The sequence below is a fragment of the Prionailurus viverrinus genome, chromosome F1 (assembly GCF_022837055.1).
Source record: "Prionailurus viverrinus isolate Anna chromosome F1, UM_Priviv_1.0, whole genome shotgun sequence".
In the NCBI taxonomy this organism is placed as follows: Eukaryota; Metazoa; Chordata; class Mammalia; order Carnivora; family Felidae; genus Prionailurus; species Prionailurus viverrinus.
In genome coordinates, this window is record NC_062577.1 from 25411946 (window position 1) to 25429944 (window position 17999).

Sequence of the window (17999 nt, forward strand, 5' to 3'; positions counted from 1 at the left end):
GATAAAAATCACACAAAAGCTTCTTAAGACAAACACCCTTGTTATGTATATTCTGGGCAGTGCTACTTTCAGAAAGTAGAGGGGCGCCTGGGTGGCTTGGTCAGTTAAGCGTCCGACTTCGGCTCAGGTCATGATCTCACGGTCTGTGAGTTCGAGCCCCGCGTCGGGCTCTGTGCTGACAGCTCAGAGCCTGGAGCCTGTTTCAGATTCTGTGTCTCCCTCTCTCTCTGCTCCTCCCCTGTTCATGCTCTGTCTCTCTCTGTCTCAAAAATAAATAAACGTTAAAAAAAAATTTAAAAAAAAAAAAAAGAAAGTAGAATTAACAAGGTAATGATATCAAAGGCCAGAAGCAGGGATTAATCAATATTGCAGCTCCCAAGGAATTCTTGACTAAATGCTTTTTCTGCCCCTTTTCTCCAAGGAAACTCAACCTTGAGACTCGTGGTAGGAATTTGGAGTTATAACTCCATTTTGCTCATCTAATTGTTTGAATGAGTTTTCTCAAAATAGTAGCAATCATACTGACAGACCAGTCAGGGAAGTTATTTAGGTGATTATTATTTAAAAGAATATTTTGGCCGTACTTAAAATGGGTCATCACGCATGCCTGTCTGTGTTGTGGGAACTCAGAATCCTGGAATGTGTTTGGAGCTAAAAGAGTGGTTTTGAGTTTCCTGACCTGCATTCTTCAGGTGGGAAGATTAGTTACATAAAATGTATTTTTCAATGGTGTGCTTGTTCGAAACAAAAGCACAAGAAAGTTGGATATCTGCTTGTAAAAGGTGCCAGTATCGTGACAACAAAATAAATTTGAATAGGTAATAGAGTTACAGACCCAAGAGAAACCTTGGCCTCCAGTTCCATGCAAGTTGACACGCTGAGGCCACTAGTTAGTGCTAAGACACGATGATTCCTTTCCCTACACCATCTACCTACCATCAAATGTGCGTGTTTAACCTTTTTTAGTATGCACTACTAAAATGTTATTAGAAGTTTTTTATTTTAGAGAGAGAGTGTGGGCGGGGGAGGGGCAGAAGGAGGGAGGGAAAGGAAGGGAGGGGAGGGGAGAGAGAGAGAGAGAGAGAGAGAGAGAGAGAATCCCAAGCAGGCTCCATGCTCAGCACAGAGCCCAATGCGGGGCTCGACCCCACCACCCTGGAATGGTGACCTGAGCCAAAATCAAGAGTCAGACACTCAACCGCCTGAGCCACCCAGGCCCCCCTAAAATATTTTTTTATTACGTTAAATGCATCACTTAAATTTTGCATGACAGCAACACGTTTCAGTTACTTTGAATCTAGTTCTTACTTGGAACAGAAAAATATTTAGTTTGCAAAGCTGTGACCCAAATTTAGCTTCTACAGACAGTAGTACTGGAATAGTTTTAAAGTTATAAGAGGAAGGGGGATAGAATCCCATCTAAATATGCCCTCTTTACATTTAGCAGAGAAGTCAATGAAGAGAAGCTGCATCTGTCCTTTTTTGGTGCTGCTTTATTTTTTGGTGGAGGGAATATTAATTTTTATTATCAAGATGATACCTGTATGTAGCAAAAAAAAAAGGTTATTAATTAAACACACACACATTCGTGGAACACATGAGTAGTCTTCAGCCCCATTCTTCTCCTCATCGTCATCCAGAGGCATCTGTTGTTAGTCATTTCATTCCAGCATCTTTGTTCTGGTCTTTACCTCTGTATCGAAGAAAATCTGTTATATCTTAAATCACTGCTTTTATACTTTAGTTATTGACTTCCCGTATTCCTTAGGCTCTCTGGAGAAACAGAACTAATGGGTTGTGTATGGAGAGAGAAAATAAGGGAGAAAGGGCAGGGGCAGAGAGACAGACATAGAAGGAATTGGCTCCTGTGACTGTTGGAGGTGGCAAGCACAAAATATATGGAGCAGGTTGGAGACCAAGGGAAGAGTTCACGTTGTAGCTCAAGTCCAAAGGCAGTCTGGAGGCAGAATATTCCCTTCCCTGTGGGACTTCAGTCTTTAAGACCTTCACCTGATTGGATGAGGCCCATCACACTATGAAAGCTATGAAAGGTTACCTGCTTTATTCAAAACCTACTGGTTTAAATGTTAATCTCATATCAAAAAATACCTTCATAGAAACATCTAGACCAATGTTTGATCAAATATCTGGGTACCGTGGCCTGGCTAAGTTGACACATAAAATTAACCATCCCACGTCCTTATACGGGTAGATGTCGGTTTAGCGCTCTGATACCTCCCTTCCCTTTCCTCACCCTTTCAGTTTAGTGATATCCCAGTATTCACATTATTGTAACTATAAATATTGTTCATAGCTGAGCCAAGAAGTGTATTATGATTGTTTCTTACTCACACAATGCTTTGCTTTTCCTCATATTTCATTACTCACTCTTTGAACCTATTACTCAATCTTTCCTCACCTTCCAACAGCTTCTCAATGAAAAATTTCACGTTGTTAAAAACATACATTATTTATTCCTCTCTCTTTCCCTTCCCTGTCACCTGGGGACATTCCCTCTGGAGTCTGTCCCCCTGCCCTGATCTGGACTGATGGCCCCTAAGGCGTACCAGGCGGCCGTCATCCTGGGACTGCCCTTCCAAGTCATCCTGGGGATTTTCCTCCACAGTCTTCCTGGTGGAGCCGCTGTTTCTGGATCCCACGGTTTCATCCTTCAGGGTTTATGCCTCCGGTGAAAGAATGCGTGAGAAGTTAGGGCCTCCCCAAACACATCCACATTCTACCCTAACACTTGAGTCACGATTTGGCTGAGTGTAGACTTTTGCATGAAAATGGTTCTCGTGATTTTTGAAAATTTTGTTGTATTTTTGTATGGCCTCCAATGTTTCTGTTCAGGAGAGTGATGACTTTTTATTCCTCACCCTCTTCCCGCAGTATCCTGATGTATCCCCCTGATACGCCTTGCTGGGGCGGCGACGGGTTTGGGTGGGGGGGTGCGTATTTCTTGCGAAGGGCACTTAGCAGAGTTCCAACAGGAAACTCACAGAGGTAAGTTCTGAATTATTTTCGTGTCCCCATTCCCTCCTGTTTTCTCTGTTTTTGTTAGATTCCAATTAATGTTGGATTTCCTGGGTTGGTTCTCTAACTTCATCTGTTTCCTGTTTTTATCTACCTTTTCGTTTTACTGTTTAGGAGATTTCCTCCACTTGGCCTCCCAACTTCCTACTGAGTTTTATATGATGGCTGCTATCCATTTAATTTTCAAGAGCTTCATCTTGTTTCTCTGGTTCATTACTCTTTCAGAGCGTCCTGTGCCCATTTCATAGACGCTGTGTTACAGCAGCTGTCTGAGAGGGCTTTCATTTTAATTGTGGTTTTTTGGCTTGTGATGTTTTCTTCAGTGCCGTGCCTTGTTTCACCAGGATTCCTTTATGTTTTCTTCTTTTTGGGTTGATCTAGCTCATACTGCTGGCTTTCCTCGAGCGTCTGGCGGTGGCTGGCTGTTCACCTCTGGGGGATGCATTAAAATGTGATGAATAGGGGCACCTGGGTAGCTCAGTCAGTTGAGCGTCCTACTTCAGCTCAGGTCATGATCTCACAGTCTGTGAGTTGGATCCCCGCATTGGGCTCTGTACTAACAGCTCAGAGCCTGGAGCCTGCTTCAGATTCTGTGTCTCCCTTTCTGTCTGCCCCTCCCCTGCTCGTGCTCTGTCTCTCTCTGTCTCAAAAATAAATAAAAACATTAAAAAAATTTTTTTTAATGTGATGCATAGCTCAGTGGGCATGTGTGAGACTTTTGACTGGTCAGTTTCCTGGACAGAGATCAGGTAGCAAACCAACTTTTCCTCTAGAGCAATCTCCCCACATGTCAGGACCTCTAGGTCTTTCCTCCAAAGCCATCCATTTTTCCAGAGGAGGGTCCTCCAGTCTTCTTTCTGGAGAAGGGAGTCCTGGATAAGCCTGACTAGATCCTTCCATTTCAATCCACAGACTTTAACCTCACTTTCGTTTTCGGTTTGTTGCCTCATCTTTGTGCTTGGTTGTGCCGGGAGTCCTCACATTCAGGAATTCTCTCGTTGGGTTTCTCCAGAGAATAAATGGTCTCCTGAGGGCATCAGTGAGGGGACTGGCAGTGACCCACATCCACCAGAGAGGCACGGGTACCCAGGGGGTCTAGCCGTTCCTTTCAGAATTCAATCAAGTTCACTCTTTCATCCCTGTCGGGAAAGGCAGTCAGGCACAGCTTCTTGCTTCCTGTGCGGTCACATACGAATGGGCCTTGGCCTGGCACACCTCCTTCACCAGGAGATGGAGTCCTCGCGGCCTATGCCGGGCCTGTCACCTTGTGTGGGAAGGCATTTCCCCGCTTCAGACTCAGCGTGTGCGCCTTCGTTCTCCTGAAGGGCGTGCCTCGGTGGCCCCTGGGCACACCCCCAACTTTCTGTATTTCAGACCCATGGGGAGGGCCCTGGTCCTTCCTCTGCAGCACAACACGGGGTGCAGTCCCGTCTCCCCCTCCTCTGCAGGGTGGATGCGCTTGTCTTGGGGGACTCGCCACGGGAGACCCACGCACGGCGAGGGGCTGGATCCTGCGCACTTTCTTTCCCCTCCGGACCAGGAAATGCGGCACCATTGGAGCCTGGGGTGCATGTTGCCTGTTCTCAGTGACCTCATATCCTGTGTCGATCTCTTTATCTGCCTTTTAACTTTGGCTGCACAGCCTGGCCAGCGGGCAGACGGTGAGACAGATTTGGTGCCCTGAGCAGGGTTGCTGAAGATACGTCCTGAACGTGTCCCCCAGGACCCCATCCCAGAGTGATGCTGGCTCCCCTGGGGATGCTGAAGCTCTCGAGGAGGGTGAGGAACACGCTGGCCTGCCAGCGGGCAAACGTTGTCTAACAGTCTCCCCGTGAACTTGGCCGAGTTGATGGATTGGAGTAGAAGTAAAAGAAAGGAGCCCTAGGAGGGGCAGGAGAACCATGCCAGGGCTCCTGGCTCCCGTGCCACCTGCCCACTGCCCGGCCTTTCAGGCGCACAGACCACATCCCCGGGATGTCTGGGGCCCCCGTTCAGGGAGCTGTGCCAGGCCTGGGTCACTTGTGGGCCTCAGGTAAGACCTGTTTTCTCTCAACACAAAAACTGATGGCGTTGCTGAAACGAAACTGTTCAAGTGAGGTCCTTCTCTGAAAATAAAATACAGAAACTGAAGCACAGGTGTGGACAAAAGCCAGGGAGTCACATGCAGCCAGGTTAGTACGTCTGTTTGGTAAAGGAGCATTGAAACCCACGAGTCCTGGCTGTTACAGGCATTGACGTTTGGGCCACTTTCGATGTACATCACCGTCACCTGAGGGTGGATGTCCCCTCACAACACAGAGCTCCTGCCATGACAGCAGGACAGCCACTCCCGCCGCCCGAGTCAGCCGAACTCCAGCGGAATAGTCAGTAAACGCAGTACCACATGCCGCGTGAAAACCAGAAACCATTATTAATTCAAGTCTTGGTGCCGGCACCGCTCTGGTGCAATCTAACAACTCAGTGTGGCCTCAGGAGTCTGGAGGCCAACAGTGGACCCCCTTTGGTTCCTCAGAACCAGACACCAAGTCACCTGGGTGGTGACGGTGCACAAGGGAGACCGGTGTGCAGTTACTGATCTGGCCAGTGTCTTCTTTTCAGTCCCTTGTGGGATAAGGGCCAAGACCGATTTGCATTACATGCAACGGCCTATAGTGTACTTTCACTTTGCCCCCTCGCCATATGCCAGAGTGGGTAGGGCTAGGTCTGTAGCAAGCCCAGTGACTCCCAGGAGGGCTTGGCATCCACTTTACTGAGGACAGCCTCACTGCTGGCCTGGGGAACAAGTTGGCCAGGCCCCACCTAAGGTCATGGATACCACAACACATGCAGGTTGGGCCGTCCACCCCGGGAAGATCCAGGACCCGCTCAACAGCGGCAGTTCCGGGGACCCACATGGGCCAGGAGTCAACAAAATATTCTGGATGAGATTAAACAAAAGTTCCTGTCCTAGACAGTTCCTACCAACAAAAAGGAGACTCAACAACTGGCAGGCCCACGTGGCGACTAAAACACATACATCACATCTGGGTATTCTTTTGGTCCTTTTTTGTCAAGGTTACCCACGTGGCGGCTCCTTTGGATGGGACCTCTGACAACAGCGGGTCCCACAGGCCGTGCAACATGCAAGGCCCTGCCACTGGGCCAATGGAGCCCACCAGGCTTATGAAACTACAGGTTTCATTGACTCCTAGCCATGTGGATTAGGGCCTGTGATAACAAGAGACCGCTATCAAGGTGCATTGGTCCCTTGGGTTCTGAACGCATAAATTACTTGAGGGAGGTGCCAGACATACTCCATTCAAATGGCAACTTCCGTTCTGCCTTTGGGCCTTACTGAAAGGAGAGTGCCTGACTGCTAGAGCCTGACAGCTTGTGTGACCATAAGACCTCAGCTGCCCATCCTCATGTGGGTACCCGCTGATGCCACTAATAAAATAGGACAGGTTCAGCAAAGCTCCATCTTTAAATAAAAATAGTACAGCCAAGGTCAAGCCCACTTAGGCCCCAGTAGCTGCTTGGCCATAGGAGGCTAAACAGCTGTAGCGGCTGCTCCTGCCCCTCCCTTTATGAAGTGGGGCCACAACTCAGAGATGTCCAGCTGCCAAGCTCAAAGCCGGCAGAGTCACTTGGGTCGCCATGCCATCTTCTCCAAGGATGACCACCTTTTAACTGAGGCTGGACAAGAATACTCTGTCCAGTGGGCCAAAGTGTATCCGATAAGGATGCTGAAGCCCTTCCACGAGCAACTCTCTGCTACTTATTTATAGACTCACAGGCTATTACAAACCGTCTAGCTCCCCCTGTGTAGGGACAGGGATGGTGACAACAGCTTGTGGACTGGAAAAAAAAAAAAAGCCGATTCACCACTCATATTAATGTCTATGACAAAGAACCATTAAAAAACAAACACAAATGGAACTCACAAGCTGACCTAACATGCACTCAGCAAACCACCGTGGGCACCTGTTGGGTCCACTACAGAATGGAACATCAAAGTCCACCTCGACACAAAAATGGACCGAATCTCAATGGCTCACCCCCCAAAACCGAAAGCCAAAGGTAACACAGTTGTCACTATTGTGTGAGTCCTGCCTTTTAATGCAGACCACGCAATATAATGAACACATCCACATCAGGTGGCCTTCGGCCTGACACAAATGTGGCAAATCGACCACTTCGGGCCACTCGTCCCCAGACGTGGGTGCCAGCAATGCTCACCGTGTGGACACAGTGGGCCATAGAGACACAGAGATCACTATTGTGGCTTAAAAAAACACCATTGCCGTATGTTCAGATACTCAACAACATTCCCATCTGATCAAGACACCACATTCACAGCCCAAAAAACAAAGTGATGGACATGTTCCTGTGACATAAGGTGGAGCTTTCATGCTCCCTATCACCCCCAGACAGATTGGGGGTGGGGAGGAAACACTGTAGTGGGTGGCTTAGGCAATAACTATACAAAGACCATAAAAAAAGAGAAAAAGCCAACTTACCAGAGGTACCTCCGCTTAAGAAAAGTCGTTGAACATTTAACAGGAGGCTCCACCCATGGCGGGCCATACTTGGAGTGGGTGGAAGGCCAGACAGTCACCCGATTAGGCTGCACCAGCAGAATCCCAACCTCGGTGTACCCAACCATTCGTTCTCTTTTCTCCCTTGTGACATACTTCCTAGGTGTGACTTGTCCTCGGGATCACAGCGGCAGCACAGTAGGGCATCCCAGGCCAAACGTGGAAGCAACACTACCTGCAGGTGTCTCACTCTTGAGGGACCCCAGGGAGATGGGGAAAGGGGCGAAAGAGCATCGGAGCCGTAGGGTTCCCCTGGCTGTGCTGGGACCTCCAACTCAAATGGGTGACGTTATTATGAGATACATCAAGTTCATTCAGACTGTGACTTCCCTCTCCAGGTTGGATGATTGGGCCAAAAGATTTGGGTCAAGCCATGGGCAGTGGATCCCGAGGAAGTAGGGGACAAGAGCGCCTCTGGCCCCAGGAGGTTTTTGGTGTGGAAGCGAGGTGGGAACTTTCACCTGTCTTCTCTTCACTCCGACAGGAGCCTCCGCTGTGCCTGGCACGACAACACACGACAACACAGCCGTGGGGAGAGGAGGCGAACTCGAACAATGCTGAATTTGTCATCCCAGAATAAAGTTCCTTTTGTCCCACATTCCCATTTTAATGTCCTGCCTGGTACACAACAACTTGGACTTTCCTCTAGACCAACAAGAATCACTAGAGACGGACACCTGACTAGCCTTCAGTTATCTGCTGGCAGAATAGGGTAGCTGTTGTGTCATTGTCAACATCTCTTGCTGGGACACATCAACAATGCAGGGGAGGGGGAAGCCCCGTGCTCCGGTCGGATGGTTATCAGACTCATCTTTTGACCTCTTCAGTTGGCTTAGGCCAGGCACTGGAGGTTTCTGGCCGAGGACCGTCCTCCAGAGAGGCCTGATCATCGTCCTGGGTCTGGTTCTTCCGGTGACTCTGGTAAATGTCTCAAAATGACAGGAAGGCTCTGTGAACTGTAGCCATATGCATTGTTCAGGGGCTCCTGGACCCAGCTCCGCCTACCCATTTGTGGCAAACAGTCGTCCTACCGGATCTGGTGTGCTTTATCTGCTAGTTCAGTGGCTGAGCAGGGGAGGTGGGGTGGATTGTGGGGAAAGGCAGTCATCCACACAGCTTCTCGCCTCCTGCACAGTCTCATAAAAATGGGCCTTGGCCCTGGCACACTTCCTTAACCAAGAGATAGAGTCCTCACAGCCTGTGCTGAGCTTATCGCCTTGTGTGGGAAGGCACTTCCCCCGTTCAGACTCAACATGTACGCCTTTGTTCTGCTGAAGGGCGTGTGTCAGTGGCCCGCAGGCACACCCCCAGCTTTCTGTATTTCAGACCCCACAGGGAGGGCTCTGTTCCTTCCTCGGCAGCACAACACGGTGTGCGTGCAGTCCCGTCTCCCCCTTTGGCTTCGGAGTGGACCTGCTGGCCACGGGAGACCCAGGCACTGCAAGAGGCTGGGTCTTGTGCAGTCTTTCCTCTCCGTATGGAAACGCTGTACTTCGTGAGCCTGAGAGCTGTTGTCTGTTCTCAGCAACCTCATACCACAGCATTGGTCTCTTCCCTGGGTGCCACTTACCTGCCTTCTAACCTTGGCCACATAGCCTGGCCTCCCAGTGAAGGGAGGGACAATCCCCCTGCTTCCCTTTGCCTGTGGCAGTCACTTTCTCCCATTCCTGAGCTTTCTCGTAGGGCACTGGCTGGTTCTCCAGCACTCGCCCCTGTAGATCACATCACTTTGGGTGTCACCATTCTTAGCTCTGCCATCTATCTACCTACCACTTTCACGTATTTTGATTCAAGGATATGGATATTTGGGTTCCCCCCCCCCCCAAGATTCAACCTGTCATTCCTATTGTGCCCTGAGCACCAAACACTGTATTTGGCACATCATGGGCGTTCACTCACACGTCTGTTCTGGGAATCACAAGAAATATTTTAGAACCTGCCACAATTTGGGGTTAGTCCTCTCCCGAGAATTCCATTAAGGTTCACGGTTGTGTAGGGATTAAAGGTACAGCAGGGTTGGCCATCAGGAAGCTACTAGATGAATTCAGGCGTGATGATGGTGGTTACTTCCAGTCTGTTGGACCAGAGAGGATTCATGATCCTGAGGGCCATACGTTGCAACCTTTGAAATTCTTTTATTCTTCTAGATCGCTAGCTCCATTCTTCTCCAAGCTTGTATTTCTAGAAATAAATTAGAGCCTCCACACCTAGTCATTGGATGCTTGCTTTTTTATGGCTCACTTAATTGTGTGTGACTTTTCCGTGTGTTATTTTGCGAGGATGATCAGAAATCAAGTCACCTGGGAGAGAAGAGTTTTCCCATGAATTACAGGGAAGAAACCCATCAATATAGACCTCAAAGTTATCATTTGTCAGAGAGCTCTTCTCTGGCCCATCCCCAACCTTGCTGGTCCTTTTGTCAATAGATTCTCAAACCCCCGTGAGTGCTTCATTTCAGCACCTCCTGAATTTCTGTTAGACATTGTTTTGGAAGTTCTTTTTTGATGACGCCTTCAGTAGACTTTAAGCTCCATGAGATCAGGGACCACGTCCGTTGCCTCCGCTACCTCTCCAGCCCTCTGCCCAGTGCTCAGGACACGAAGCTGTGCCCAACGACTGGACAAACAAGTGACGAACGTCAGAGCCCAGGCTGCTCAGACGTGTGCGTCTGTGAGCACGGCAAACAGGTCCTCCACACAGCTCAGCCCAGTCGGCTGTCCCGCCGGCAACCAGAAGTCAGTGAACTTCACGGGGACTGTGGCTTTCTACACTTGGCTCCAAAGGTGAGGACGCAAACACCTGACACGGTATTAATTTATAAATCAGTTTATTTACAGATTTTCTCTTTTCTTAAAGTACATTTCAGTTAACAAATCTATTTACACAGGTATACATGGGACTCCATCCCAGTTATTTTACAGGTCATACTTACAAACCACACCCCGAGTGTCGTGTGCGAGCTGCACCGGATGTGACTATTGGCTGAAAATGGCCTGGTGACCAGGCTATTTACACATACACAGTAAACGGGTTTGTTTTTTCATGTCTGCACAGTACAGTACACACACGGAGGCCAGGCCTCCCAGAGAACGCTTTGCAACGTGTTTCCCGAGAAGGCTTTGCAAAGTCCGGAAGGAAAAGCTATTAAACATACAGGTTAATTAAAATGACAGTACCTCCTTTACATCAGTTTACATTGTTTTCTTCACATTTTTATAATACAAAGATATTTTATTGAATTGCTGCACAACCAGTTTAAGATGATTTGTAAACATGTAAGTTCCTACAATTTGCATTAAACATCATTGTAGTTTCTATCATTTGCTCTTTGAATTAATGTTTTTATTCACTAGTATTCTTAAGGTAGTAAAAGAAGATGTAAGTTTGAACTTCTTGCAGAAAAGTTATGAGTCTCTAACGCTGTGCGAGTACACACTTTATTCAAGTATTGCAAAAAGCTAAGGCCACTTTTTTTCAAGACAAGAAAGTGAACAAAATTGTTTTTATCAATAGGCCACAACACTCTTATGAGCAATGAAATCTCTTCTGAAAGATAATTTCTCAGAGACCTGTAGTCACAGAAGGAATTTTCTTTTCTTTCGGGTAAAAGAAAAACAAATTGCCTTCCTTATTAACTACTTTTGAGCTCTTCCCACTTTTCCCTAGAATAAAAATTCCTGTTTAGACCTGAAGAGGGAATCTATACCCTGTACTTATTTAACCCAGAGTCGAGTACCCTGGATAGCACAAATTATTTTGGACTCAGAAATAAATCTGAAGCCTCTATGTTGGTTTACTACTAAATTCTGATAGTGCTATTCTAAAAGATATTACTGCTGATGCAAAGATCTTTTTCTTAGAGGAATTACAAAGAAAGAGTGAAAGAGGATGGGAGCGTGGGGAGAAGGAACAAAGATTAGAAAGAGGGACTATTTAGATTCTTGAAGAGGCAGAGCTTGATTAAAAAGATCCCAATATGGAACAAGTGGCTGCATATCCACAGTCATCAATCCTACTGCTAACAAGAAACACCTTTTCCATTATATCCAATAGTTAAAATAGTAAGAAATCTGCTAATTATAGATTCCTCCGTTTTCTGCTACCAAACTATGGACAACCATTTCTAAGCAGGGGCAAGACGGACCGACTGCTGCCTCCCCGGTGGAGCCCGGATTTCTGAGGACCGCGCAGCCCCAGCAGCGCCCTCACCACGGAACTCTACGGGCTCCGCACTCTGATCTACTCTTTTCCTTTTCTGGAATCATAATGTCATAAAGAGTAAAGATTAACTTTCTTATTAAAAATTGATTTAGATCCAAATAATGAGAATGTAGAAAAACAACCTATATTCCTATTATATTATTTTTATATTCACTTATAAAAAATTTATAGCAGCTGTAAAGTTTCAGTATCATAAGGACAATGTAATCCTACAAACAGCCAAAGTGTGTAGACAAGATGTTTTTCTGTCTTCCAAGTAACACAGACTAAAAACAAAGGCCTTTGCTTTTCCTTGGCCGCGTGAGAACAATATCTCCACACTACTGGTTAATAACCCCAAGAAACCCTAGCTTCTCTTAGTCAATCTGCTCGTTATGGCTACAAGACTAGAGCTCAACATCAAAAGCCCAGAAGAAATGCTGGCGATGCATCAAACTGCGCATTTCCCGAGACCCAGTCACCACATTTCAGTGCTTTCCTTATTTGTCAAGAGCTATCAGACCAGTCATTGTGCAAAATGCAAATATTCCAATGATCATTTCAGTAAGTGTCTCATGATGACAAGATGAAACCAAGGAGGAATGGAAGTGTGCATAGTGAAACACTTGAGACGCAAAGGCAAGTTGACAGGGAAGATGCAGAAATGAACAAACGTGCACACTTAAAGATTATACCATCTTTGGGGTTTTTCTAACATATTGTGAAGCTCTAACATTCCAGGATATTTGTAAATAGGAATCCAGTGGATGTCTTATATCATGCTTCTAGTCAGGACCTTCCAATATTAAGGCATTTACATTCACGCCTAAGATTATCCACATTCTTCTAGATTACTTGAAGAAGGATGGGACCGATTAAGAGAAACCAGTCGAGAAGGCAGTGTATTGAGGTCCCGGAGAGCATCATGTGTGCTCTAACGTAGCAGCTGGAGTCTATGTATTTCTTTTCAGGTACAGGTAAGAGTTGTGAGAAGCAATGCTGCAGGAGAGGCAGAACTGAATTGTGCAGTGTCTTTAAATCACCTTATTCCATTCCTGCTACTGCAGGTGATCTCGGAAAAGCTCATCTTCTTTTCACCGAATCAAACTGCCTTCTTCGATATGTGTACGGGTCTGTTTAAACCGTAGATTTCCTGTGCAAAGACTATGAACCACAGAAGCTTCAAGACGGAAGCTTAACTATTACAAGAAGAATCTTTCACTTCTGAATAGGGACACACGTTTCCAACTTAATAATTTATCTGAAAATAAATTAAAAAAAAAATGTTCCATAGCGCAACACAAGCACACGAACAACAGACAATATCTTTTTGTCTTTGGTGCACACACTCATTTCCTAAATCATTCAAGTAACAGCGTCTCTGACTTCTTGGGGGAGAGATGGGGGGTGGGGGGGGGAGTTGAACGTTTGAAGGCCAAAATGAATCATTTCCACTTTTGCCATGCCTGGATGCCTGAGATGGTCCTGAGGATCTGGGATTCTGGGAGCAGCTGGCAGAGGTTTAGAAGGAGTAAGCAAAGTGCAGGGACAGAAGAAGGGGTAGAAGAGCCGGCCCCGCATCCGTCCTTTGAGCCCGGTCTTCAGTGGGGGCATTCCTCGTTTTCATGCCCACACAGAGAAGACTAAAAATAATGCAAAGGCTTAAAATTCTGTAGATGGTGCTCATAAAGCAAGGCTACCACTGATTTATTAACTCGACAGGTCCACTCGGTGCTGCTCAACTGCAAGAATGGAAGAAAACGGTCTTCAAAAAGAAGCGACAGGAATTCCAAAGTGTGAAATAGGCACACATGATTAAACTTGCCTATTTAGAAGTGGTTAAGGGTTTAATACTGTTGAGAGACTATCGTGTCCATTTATGACTTTCATGGTATAGACCAGGATTATGTCTCCAAAATGGTAGGACGCACGTTAGCTATACACCTCACCCTGCCTGACTTCAGATTCAACGAAGAGACAGCCTCGTCTAAGCTAAGAGGTGAGTCTGGTGTTTTCAGCCCACATCTGGGACCTGGTAGGGGCGCTAACAAGAGGTGTAGGATTATACCGCGTGTCAACATCAGGAGTGCGGCCCTGCCCACCGAAAATAACCAATGGATCCAGTGGACGGTCTCTAAAGGCAAAGGCTGTCATACCAGATATACCGCATGGTCCCATGAACTCCAAACCAGTAGTCTTTAAGGAAAGGTACCAAGTCCAGGAGCACTCTTGCTATGATGGAGATGGGGTGTGTATCAGGAGGCAGAAAGGCCCAGGACTCATATTACACTCAGTGTTCGATTTATTTGCAAGATGTCACACAAGTAGCATTCTCCCCTGTTTTTCACTGATCTGATTCAGAACATCGATAGTATCTCTGATCAAGGTCTCGAAGATCCCCTCGGCGAGCTGCATCTTCACACACAGCTCATCCTCGTCATAGTTCACCCACTGCGCCTCCTCTTCGTGCAGCTCCTGCACCTGGAATTTAGGGAACAACAAGGCGAGAAAATTACTGTCGCACAAAAGCTACAAAACTAATCATATTAATGCAATGCCTGATAGTAGGCATTATTATATATCACTGTGTATTACATGCCCGTCCATGAGAACATAGACCAAGGAAATAAGTCAGACAAAAGGTAGTTTATATGATGGTATCAAGATCCCTTTTCAAGTTGCAAGAGATTTGAAAAAACTCAACTGCCAAATAACAGTGGCTTCAAAACTGTCAGAGTAGAATTTGATGATATTCCAGTATTTTACTAAGATATTTTAGATATGAAGGATTTATATTAGATATTAAGGTATTATAGATATTAAGGATTACAAATGTGTTGTTGTCTATGACAACAGAAGCAAATGTGTATAAGGATTTAAGGGGGAGAGAAGAATGTAAACTCTTAGATGTATGGATTTACAATTACAAAATGTATATATCCAAAGAAAATACTGAATGCGACTTTAGAAAATTATAAATAAATGAAGTTTAATATTCATTACAGTATTTTTATTTTATTTTTTATGTTTATTTATTTTTTGAGAGAGAGACAGAGCTTTGAGCTGTCAGTACAGAGCCTAATGCGGGGCTCAAACTCACAAACTCTGAGATCATGACCTGAGCCAAAGTCAGATGCTGAACCGACTGAGCCACCCAGGCGCCCCTTCATTACAGTATTTTTAAAATGTTATTATTGCTTAAGTTTATTTTAAAAATCAGTCATGTAATACTTGCTCTTTTTTTTTTTAACTGAAGTATAGTTGACACCCAATGTTAATTAGTTTGACACAGTGATTCAACAATTCCATACATTATGCCATACTCACCATGGTAAGTGTACCTACCATCTGTCATCATACAATGTTATTACAGTATTAGTTGCGTTTTAAGGTTTGGGGATTCCCAAGATAAACTAAAACCAATCAAGTTAGAACTAACTGTCCAAGATTTTTTTGCTTGTTTACAATTTTTAAAGACTACTCTTAAAAACAAACAAACATATGAGACTTAATAGTATGTAATGATACTGTATGTGGGTTGGAGGTCAGGCGGAGAAAGTGGGATTGTAAACCCCAATCTAGTGAGAAATTCAGTGACCGGAGTGTCTAACCAGAAATCTAACTTGGTGAAAAAGCCATACAACCACAAATACCTGACTTGCCCTGATCAGAGTTTCATCTTGAAAGACGCAGAGGAAGTGAAGGTGGGCACTTGGTACTCTGGTTCCTGTTAGGAGGAAATGAGAAGACTCCACTGCCCTGGAGTTTGAGAGCACAAGAAGAAAGAACAGCCTTGCCTGACAGGTGCCCTTGGCCAGGGCTGACAGATCTATGACACGGTGGCTGCCATATTCTTTCTCTTTGAGGAGAGTTTTTTGAAGGGTTTACAAAACATCCATTTCCTCTGTTCCCTAATTTATGATCTGAACACATATGCCACCAGAAAGGGCTCCAAGGTCAAATAAGTTTTAGAAAGCTCCCTCTGGGAGTTTCACAATGTAAATTAGCCTATTGAAAAGAAGTCCGCCAGTAAAGAAACTTCTTAAAAATTTTTTTAACATTTATTATTGAGAGAGAGAGAGAGACAGAGCATGAGCATGGGAAGGGCAGAGAGAGAGGGAGACACAGAATTTGAAGCAGGCTCCAGCCTCTGAGCTGTCAGCACAGAGCCCGATGCGGGGCTCGAACTCACAAACCACGAGATCATGACCTGAGCCAAAGTCGGACGCTTAACTGACTGAGCCACCCAGGCACCCCAAGAAACATTTAATCCAGGGTTTCCCATATTTATTTGATCAAAGAATCATTTTGTATGGATGTGTAAGAAACACAATTAACCTCCCAAGGAACTGGTGTTCCTCTCATGAAGGATGCTGTACGCAACAGCCTAATGCGACACTTCTCGAACTGGTGTTGGGGGGAGATCCATGTTCTGGGAAAGCTAAGAAGTGTGTCCCCACATAAGATTTCATATTGCCCATGAATTTTGTCCAAACAAAGTTGCACAGCTTTCCTTTTTATAAGTTTTCTCAACCTTTAAGGTTAAATCTTTTCTCCTTCCCAGTAACAAAATTTAGGAAGCACTGTCCTGATGCAACCAATTGTGGCCTTAGAGTAGAATATATGCTTGGGACTTCATCTGTTATCTCAGTGCACAGACGATGAGCCCCCACAGTGCCCTCATCAGATTTAGCAAAAGCTTTGCTCCTCCTTAAGAGCAGGAACCATCTCCCTTTTGGCTGGTGAGGACTAATATCATGTTTTCCATTTTGCTTTAGCCATCAAAAAGCACAAAGCCCAACTCAGAACTTCAACTATGGCAACTGAGGGATCTCATAACCTGCAGATCTGCCTCCGTGTTTTTTTCTTCTGGCTATTGGAGCCTATTCTATTTTCTTACACATTTTCCTCTGTTCCCGCAGATGTGTTATGCATGTATGGTAAATTAATATGTATTATATAAATTAAGTTACATTAGGGGCGCCTGGGTGGCTCAGTCGGTTAAGCGTCCGACTTCAGCTCAGGTCACGATCTCGTGGTCCGTGAGTTCAAGCCCCGTGTCAGGCTCTGGGCTGATGGCCCAGAGCCTGGAGCCTGCTTCCGGTTCTGTGTCTCCCTCTCTCTCTGCCCCTCCCCCGTTCATGCTCTGTCTCTCTCTGTCTCAAAAATAAATAAACGTTAAAAAAAAATTAAAAAAAAAATTAAATTACATTAAAAAGTCAGTCTAATAATTTTAATTTCTCAGTGACAAGGATGGTGCGAATAGAATGTGCTAAACATCTGGCACATGGATTTTTTACTGAGTGCTAAAAGGCTGTCTTTGGCTCTGTCCAGTTCATCGTTTGCAGCAATGACCCGGATGAATTTTAGAGGTAACAAGAAGTTGAGAACAGAACTACGTTGGAAAAACGAACTCAAAAATGTATGGGTAGCTTGGAATGAAGAGCCAAATTTAACAAGATGATGCAATAAAAGAATAAGGTCCAATATTTGGGTCCCCAAAATAACAACAGAGGAACAGTTTGAAACTTTGGTCTTGGGGGTTTCCTAAGTTTTTGTGAGTCCTGTGAGAATGATTTAGCTAAAAATAAAACAAATGTAACTATAAACTGCATTAGTCCAAGTGTAATATCTAAAAAACGAAGGGTTGCATGTCCGTACTAATTAAATACACGAAATATTACATGGTCTGTTCTGTGCACAGTATTTAAAGAGGGACACTGAAAAAAGAGGTAAAGTGAAAAGATGTTGAGGGGACTTAAAAACACTATCAGACAAGAGGAGAGAATACCATTTAAAGGGGAGAGAAAGACTCAGGTGCAACACGACAGCTGCCTCAAAGGCATGCAGGAAGAATTCAAATTGTTAGATAAAACCCCAAAGCTGGAGAAGTAAATTATAATTAATTATATGAAAGAAAACCCTTTTAGGCTTAATATGAGAAAGAACTTATCAACAATAGGTAGACCCTCAGGAGCTATCTCGTACCTTAACAGACCTTAACTGGTAAAGGAGATTCAATCATAAGCTAGGTGGTTTCACTACAGGATTTGTCCTTAGTGCAACTGTACCTACAGTAGAGGCAATTTCCAAGGCTACTATGTGTAAAGGATATGCAAGAGTTGGTCTAATTTCTTGTCGTTCATCCCACATCACATACGCTTTGAGAATGCATTGCTAAAAATA

The 17999-nt window shown here is 45.3% G+C and overlaps 1 protein-coding gene across 3 annotated transcripts in view; it reads right to left on the reverse strand.

The window, feature by feature from the left end:
• Positions 1–10423: 10423 nt before the first annotated feature.
• The window catches only part of CEP350 (centrosomal protein 350), a 158007-nt gene continuing 150431 nt past the window's right edge, over positions 10424–17999 (reverse strand). For 2 of the 3 annotated variants that reach the window (XM_047840249.1, XM_047840247.1), the window contains exon 38: positions 10424–14294. In XM_047840249.1, coding sequence (XP_047696205.1) covers positions 14130–14294 — 165 coding nt within the window. In that variant the 3' untranslated portion in view covers positions 10424–14129. The remainder of the gene's footprint in view (positions 14295–17999) is intronic. The other variant, XM_047840250.1, reaches the window with a different exon arrangement.